Consider the following 8367-nt stretch of genomic DNA (forward strand, 5'->3'; position numbering starts at 1 on the left):
CACTATTCACAATAGCAAAGACTTGGAATCAACCCAAATGTCCATCAGTGACAGACTGGATTAAGAAAATGTGGCACATATACCCCATGGAATACTATGCAGCCATAACAAAGGATGAGTTCATGTCCTTTGTAGGGACATGGATACAGCTGGAAACCATCCTTCTCAGCAAACTATCGTTAAGAACAGAAAACCAAATACCGCATGTTCTCACTCATAGGTGGGAAATGAACAATGAGATCACTTTGACATAGGAAGGGGACCATCACACACTGGGTCCTATTGTGGGGAGGGGGGAGGGATAGCATTAGGAGATATACCTAATTGGTGACCTAGAAGTGTCAAAGTAATATTAAAGTCAATTAAAATCTTTACATAGCCACTTTTGATTAAGTTACTATTATTTTGCTCATCTAGAACAGGGTTCCCCAACCCCTAGGTCACTGTAGTACCAGTACAGGTCCATGGACTGTTAGGAACTGGGCTGTACAGCAGGAAGTGAGCAGTGAGTGAGCATGCACTACTGCCTGAGCTCTGCCTCCTGTCAGATCAGTGAACCCATTACATTCTCATAGGAGCACGTACCCTATTGTGAACTGCGCATGTGAGGGATCTAGGTTGTGCACTCCTATGAGAAGCTATTAGGTTGTGCACTCTTTATGAGAAATACTGCATTCCCCCTGCCCACCCTCATTGGTGGAAAATCGTCTTCCACAAAACCGATCCTGCTCCCTGATGCCAAAAACGTTGGGGACCACTAATCTAAAAGTATTAGCAACAGTGTTATTAGTTTCAAAGAATAAAATTGATTATGTTTTTAGGTAACAACGAAGTACTAATTCCATTAGTTTGTTAATTTAAGTTTTTTCAGTCTAATTCTACCTCTATAATAATTCTACAGAATAAACAGAATTGTTTCTCCCTCAAAACTACCAATTGGATGATTAAGAAAAGATTTCATTACCGGAGATAATTCTTAAATGGTGTCAAACTACTAAACAAATGCTCAGATTGAGACTATTTCAAAGGGAGAACTAAAGGCCCTATTAAAAATAAAGGGGTATCCTCATTAAACATGGAATTTTGCTGTGTTTTTTATACTTAAAGACATACAACTGACATTTGTAAAATGTCCGAATCTGTGCCGAGTGTTGTCCCGGGTGCTGCGGATGACTGTGACAGGGCCTTTTCCCTCCGGGCTCTCCCAGTTTCTGTCTGGTTCTGAGTCAGGGGGTTATGGTTTAGCTCCTGCACTGAGTTTGCTGTTCAACTCAATTAAGTTACACATGCATTTATGAAATATATAATATAAAATATATATTCAGGCCCTAGAGAGAATGCAAAATAAGTAAGGCAAGGCATTCAGAAATCTGTCACTGAATTTTATTTAAGCATTTTTATTTTCTTTTTCAGACAGGATGGCATCCTGGCCTGGACATCATCATCATATATTAAAACTGCAACTGGAGACTGGAAACTTGGCTTGTATAGTCTTTAACCACAATCATCTCACAGATCTGCTGTGCACGGTGCACACTCACATCCCATTTAATATGTTCCTCACTATCATCAGGAGGATCAAGAATCACGCATTCCCCCATTATCTCAGACCATCACTATTTCTTATAGTGATTTCTAATCCAGCATAAATTCTATGCAATTGTCAAATTGTACATCATAAATCACCATTTTGATGTTTGAAACCATGTGTATTTCCCCAATATATATAGTTTGAATTATTTAATCTATCTCTGTCATTCTACTGGATACTCATCTTAGATGCTTTATGATTCAACTTGGATAACCTGTGCCCCACTTTCCTGTTGCCTGCACTAACCACCCCACTAACCTATGCCTTTTGCAATGGAAGAGTGGCTATTAGACAGAAGCAATGAAAAACCAGCCCCAGTTGGAAGTGTTCTTCCTCTCCTCTAACTCATTTTAGGAGTCTCATGATTTCTCTACTTTATCCCCACACCAACGCATGATTCCTTCTATGACTTCCAACAAGTTTCTCCTGTCAAATGTGGCATTACTCTGTATCTCCTAGTTACTTCTATATGAATCCTCCCTTCCCTGGCCCCAGAGTATAAATCCCTTGACAGAAAGCATCATGTTTCAGAATTCCTTATTACCTAGGGCCTACCAGTGACTTAGGCATGGGCAATGCTCAATAAATAATTGGGAAATAGGCATAAAGAATAAGCTATCCTCTGGGAAAGTTTCTGTCACTGAAGTTGATCATTTTTTTTTTTTTTCCATTTTTAAGGTGTACTTTTATTCAACTGGTCTAAAGTCAATGTACAGGTAAGCCCTGGCTGCCTCCACCCGCTCCCAGGGAGAGCAAAAGCCTTCATACATATCAAACTGGGGGACAAAAAAGGGGGACCAAAAAGGCTGATCATTCAAAATAAAACTAAATACAAAAGTATTAAGGTGAAGATTTAAAAAATGTTGCATTACATTATTTACACGAAAGCAATGCTATCACCTCCCCTTTGTGGACTTGGGAGAGGACTGGGCCATTCTCCTTAGAGAGAAGTGATGTGGCTTTTAGGAGGACAAGGGACTTCCTCTAACAATGCATCTCACGATATTTGGAATGGCTACTAAAAAAAGAACAATGTACAATCAAAGTCCTTGGCCATATTGTAGAACTTTGGGGGATGCTCATTCCAACCGACCGTTTAAATTTGTTAATTGACTATAGTTGTTGAGTTCCACACAGGTCATCTGGGGAAATCACAAGACTCAGGTGACCCCTGGGTTGTTGACAGCTTCACCTCTTACCTCTGCCTTCTGGTGTGAGCTATGCGAACTGGACCTTGGGTTACAGAGAGCACCTCCCTAATGTGTCCTGCTGACTTAGGGGAGGTTTCTTTTCTGAACGCTGCAGGTAGAGGAACATATTAGGTACCAACCTCTGTTGCATAGTTTCATTGGATTATCTCCCTCTTGGGCCTCAGACAAGCAAGAAAGAATTCACTTAATCTAATACACAGCAAGATATTTATTCCTCTATTTTATGTTGGTTTTCATTGTACTAAATCTTGAATTCAGCTTTTGTAATAGTATCCTTTTCAAATTTCCTATAGAGAGACATGTTGATCATTTTTGAAAATTCTATAAAATTTAGGTGTTGGTTTTAGTCATAAGTTAGATAACTTGAAAATTATGAAATATATTTCATTCTGTTTTTGAAAGAGGCTTAATATTATTTTATAAGTACAAATCTACAAGGCTATATGGTTCTTGTTAGTTTAACAGATGACCTGTTTTTCAATCTTGGTTTGAATGTCCTTTTGGAAGTGAAAAAAATTTTATGACTATAAACATCAAATTGTTTCCCTATCTAAGACTTCCCATTAAGGTTCCAAGTATTTTAGTGTATAAAGTTTATACATTAATACTGTCAATACTTAAATTGCCTGACTTCTTTTGTCTCTGTTGTGTTGTCTATGATATACACAAAGAATCATATTTAGTACTTCCAAGAAGATCAAATTTTTGTCTTGATATCACTACAAATCAGTCCAGTGGCATCTAACTGGTGAATGAATCTCTGTAGCACCTATTAGTTTTCAAATCAATTAGATTGATCAATTAATTTAAATGTGTTTATAATTGCTAATTGTTATTAGTTTATATTACAGACTGCATATCAGTGACTCCCCTCCCAAAATACACATCTTAAAATGTTAATTCTCAATGGAATAGTTTTAGGACATGGGGTCTTTGGAAGGTAATTAGGTTATGAGGGACCTCATGATGCGATTATTTTCCTTATAAGAAAAGTAACAGAACTAACCAGCCTTCTTTCTCTCTAGCACGTGAGGATACAAAAAGACGGATATTTGTAAGTTAAGTAGAGCAGTCGTCCCCAACCTTTTTGGCACACAGGGACCAGTTTCATGGAAGACAATTTTTTTTCACGGATGGAGAGGGGGATGCATTAGATTCTTGTAAAGATCATACAACCTAGATCCCTTGTATGCACAGTTTACAATAGGATTTGCACTCCTATGAGAATTTAATGCCACTGCTAATCTGACAGGATGGGGAGCTCAGGTGGAAATGTGGAAATGTTGACTCCCCTGCCTGTAACCTCCTGCTGCACAGCCCAGGTCCTTACAGGCCATGGGCCAGACTGGTACTGATCCACAGCCCCAGTGGGTGGGGATCCCTGAAGTAGAGAGCCTTCCCCGAACCTGACCATGCTGGCACCCTGCTTGTTGACTTCTAGCCTCCAGAACTGTGGGAAACAAATGTTTGTTGTTTAAGCTACCCAGTCTATGGTATTCTGTTACAGTAGCTCCAACTAAGATACTGATAACGAGAGTTAAAATCTGTGACAGTTGTGATGTTATGTTAAAGTTATGTTAAAAATTGTTATGTTAAAAGATGATTAACAGGACAATCAATTAAACCGTGATTTTAAACATTTTACTGTAACAAAATCCCCTCACCAATTATGAGTCCAGTGAAGTTAAAAAATTTATCTAATAAAATCATGGAAACTTAGAACTGGAGGAAAATATAAAGCAGGGAAAGAACAGGACATGCTGGGGTAAGAGCAACTTTAATTAAAGGGCTCCCCCTTTAAAGAAGAGAAAACTAAATGTCAGAATAGAAAATGACTTGTCCAATGTCAAAAAACTGATGCCAGAGTGAATCACCCTAGAATAGTGATTTCATACTGGCTGATACAGAGAACTAGGAAATAGATAAAATAGAAATTGTTTAATGTAAAAGACTTACAGCTTAGTTACCTGGAATAGTTTTTCTTGGTGATTCAAAGTTATATTTACTTATTAATGTGAACATAGATGATTCTGCTGTAATCAGTTGTAACATCTCAGTTTTTGAACTTTGCCAATGGCAGATCAAAAAGGAAAGAGAAGGAAAATTGGGCTTCAATCAAATTCAGAAGGAATGAAAACCAAGGTGGATAACATAACTATGAGCTCATTTAATAAACACATGGTGACTTTTTTTATGTGCTAGTTGCCATATGAGGCAAAAGCCAAACACGACACTTATTCCCAGTCTGACACATAATTTTAGGGCAAAAGAGAGATGCCAGAGATGGCATTTCTAGGAGAATAAGATTCTATTGCATAGCCATTTTCAAGGCTCTGAAGACTTTCTTTTATTTCTGTATCCAGGACCATGTTAGAGTTGGTCGCATTTATTGGATGTGTAAACACAAGGTGTGGTAAAATGACATAAAAACTTACTCTAAATCTCCTAGTGTATTTTAAATAAAGGGCCTTGCTAGACTTTGATCTCTATGCCTCATACTAAGTGACACTTTGTCTGTCCTACATCTATGAGTGAGCTTAGGTTCTGTGATTAGTTCTTTAGTTAAACTTAGAAGATAGACTTGATTTATAATGAACTTAACATTTATAGAATGCTACAGAAAAATCTAATGATTTGGTGTTTGATGCTCAATAGTTTCTAACAAATCTTAGCTTTTAAAAAATAACTCTTTGCCCTTCCTCTTCTATTTTCATAAATATATGCATACATTTTATTGACATAATTCACATATTTTCTAGAAAAAACATATTAGACATTTATTACTATCTCAAAAAGAAAGAAGAATTCTTAGTAAGAAGAGAGTTTGCATCTTACCAGTGGGGATCTAGTTTCTATAGTGTAATACAACCATCACAGGATCAGGGCAAGTAATGTGTTTTATGGTGTCTGGTTTGATAAGTTTCTTTATGGGAGTTAACAGTCACATCTCTTTCAGGATATAAACTCATTAAAGTCCAATATTTTCCCAAAGCTCCTAAAGAGTTGTGAGCCTTCAATGTGTATTACTTATAACATCAGTGACTTAGTTATTTGTGTGTGTGTATGGGGAGGGTGTATTCAAAATTCTTTTGCAATCCTTTAATGTCTCCTAGTTAAAAGAGTCACTCATTCATTCACTAAACACTTTTGAGAGCTACTATGTATGACCTTGGAACTACTCTAAGTACTAAGAATTCAACAGTATATAAAATAGAAAAGGAAAAATCCCTGCCTTCCCTATTGGGAAGACAAATGAAAAAAAATGTAGTTTTTAAAAAGTGAAATATATAGCATGTTAAATGAGGAAAAAAAAGTCAATGAAAATAAACAAAGGAGTGAAGGAAGACAGGGAGTTTTGTTTTGTTTTGTTTTGGCAGAGAAGTAGAGGTTGTAATTTTAAATCAAGTGGCCAAAGAAGCTAACGGGAGAAAATGATATTTAGGGAAACTACTGAAGGAAGGGAGAGAGAAAACCATATAGATATTTGAGCAGAAAAGCTTTCCAATACGGGAAACAGCAAGTGTAAAGGCCTGCGGTGGGAACAATCCTGAGATGACTCAGGGAATGGAGAGGAAGCTAGTGGAACGTAACGTTAGAGAAGTAATAGAGGCCTGATTCTGACGGGCCTCCTTGGCCTTGAACCTAGAGGAATGGAAACCCTTAGACAATGCTGAAAAGACCTGACTTTGGTACACAGAAGTAGAGCAATCCTATTAGACATGTAATATCTATATAAAATTGTATATGTAATATTACTTATATATGTTATATCTAAAATTTAAGCTAGTAAAAGGAGTGGATTATCTGCCAGGTAATTGGAAACCTGCTTACGAGAGAGGTTAGAACTAAGGGACTAGAGATTCACAGACATGGGAATGAGTCTGGGAGAAGAATTCACAAAGAGAAAGAATTTAAATCCTAGGGATCAATCCAATGTGGAATTTTTCAGCCAGGGAAGGAAATGGAGAAACAGGTATCAACGATGTAAAACTTCAATTTGAAATGATTGATTGCATCACCCTTCCCATCAGGCAGAGCATGAAGAACATGAATGACCCCACTGAAGCAGGGCTGGCAGCTGGGATTGTCAAGTGGGAATGAACGTTAGAAATGACATAAGTTCAAACAATAGCCCCAGTCCTGTGCTGCTGATAACTGGATATCTCTAGGGAAACCGAACAAAGAAAATAATAATCGTGGGAAAGTACATCCTAAGACACACCACCTAACACCAGCCCAGGACAAAGGCATCATAAAGATTCCCTGATCGAGGGTCTACTTCTACTTTCTCAGAGTAAACCTTAGTAACATGAGCTATACATTTATGCTGTTTGAAGGTTTGAAGCCACTTCATGTCTGATTATATCTGATTAAAGGTCGGAGTCGTTGGACCGGGCAGATGCATACTAGCAAATCACCATTAAGGTGAAATGTGTCCATGTCTGTCTGTCCTTCTCTGTCTGTATCATTTCTGGGGCCATGCAGATGTGGCTTTAACCAGAAGTCTTTGAGATATGCCTCTTTCTTAGGAAAGCTATGGCCTTTCTAACTGTCTGAGAGGGCTATGAAGCAGAGGAGGGGTGGGAGATTCACCCATGGGAGCCGAGCACCCAAAGCAAGAAAATCAGGGGCTCTGGGAAAGGAAGTGAATCAAGACAGGTAAGAGAGAAGTATGAGAGCAAGCACCTCCTGGATCTGGTTTACTAGAGAAGACAAGCTGCCAGGAGGCCACTAAACTTCTGCCCTGGCAGAGTTTGCTACCAGGAGGCAGCCCCAGAACTAGTGGTGATGCCAAGGGACTAGGCCAAGGGATGGACGGGGAGGCAGAGGTCCCTTACTCTTTCGATTTATCCGATCCGTGCGCCGAGTTGATACGATGCACCTCTTTCTTTTTGGTTTGTTTGGAGGCCATGGCAGAAGCCGATCTATGTAGGGCTGAGCTGTGAGCAAAGAGCCTGCGGGCGCGCTCAGGCTCAGCGTCTGCGTTGCCAGGATACGGCGTCCGGCGTCCAGCGTCCCTGAGAGCGGGGGCGGGTCCCTGGGGGCGGGCTCTGGGGCCTCTGGCTGCCGTGAGACGCAAGCGCCTAAACTCAAATCCCACATCCCCGTGGAGGATCTTGGAGTTGGTGTCTGGAGAGAAATCGAGGTTCTGGGGCGTGGTTTTGATATTAGGATTGCTGCGCAGCCCTGATTAATTGGCATTCTTTTCTGCATGACTCACTCTGCCTGGCTTTGCCCTTAGGAACTATAGACATTTGTCCACTCTTGAATATTCATCTGTTTGAAGGTAGATATTATCCTAGTACCACCCCAGGTATTCTCTTGGCTAACATAACAAGTTCCTTCAGTAATCACTAAGGAGACATTATAGACACACTGAATTTGTCAATGGCTTGAAAACCTGGGGTCCAGAAATTAACACAGTGGGTATAAGGAAGGCAGAAAAAAATGACACCTTGAGTCACTGAAGGCTAGGTGATGATGACATCAGTAATAAAACCAATAAGGTGTTTTGTTGTTCAAATGAAAGAGTGGCCCAAGTCATGGGCTCAAGTGGTCCTTTAT

The 8367-nt window shown here is 39.3% G+C and overlaps 1 protein-coding gene across 1 annotated transcript in view; it reads right to left on the minus strand.

Moving 5' to 3' along the window:
- Positions 1-7785, minus strand: part of ADGB (androglobin) — a 249984-nt gene extending 242199 nt beyond the window's left edge. The window contains exon 1 of the mRNA XM_011959441.1: positions 7641-7785. Within this exon, the coding sequence (XP_011814831.1) occupies positions 7641-7714 (74 nt within the window). The 5' untranslated portion in view covers positions 7715-7785. The remainder of the gene's footprint in view (positions 1-7640) is intronic.
- Positions 7786-8367: the final 582 nt, after the last annotated feature.

The sequence above is a fragment of the Colobus angolensis genome, unplaced genomic scaffold (genome assembly GCF_000951035.1).
Source record: "Colobus angolensis palliatus isolate OR3802 unplaced genomic scaffold, Cang.pa_1.0 Scaffold493, whole genome shotgun sequence".
Taxonomy (NCBI): Eukaryota; Metazoa; Chordata; class Mammalia; order Primates; family Cercopithecidae; genus Colobus; species Colobus angolensis.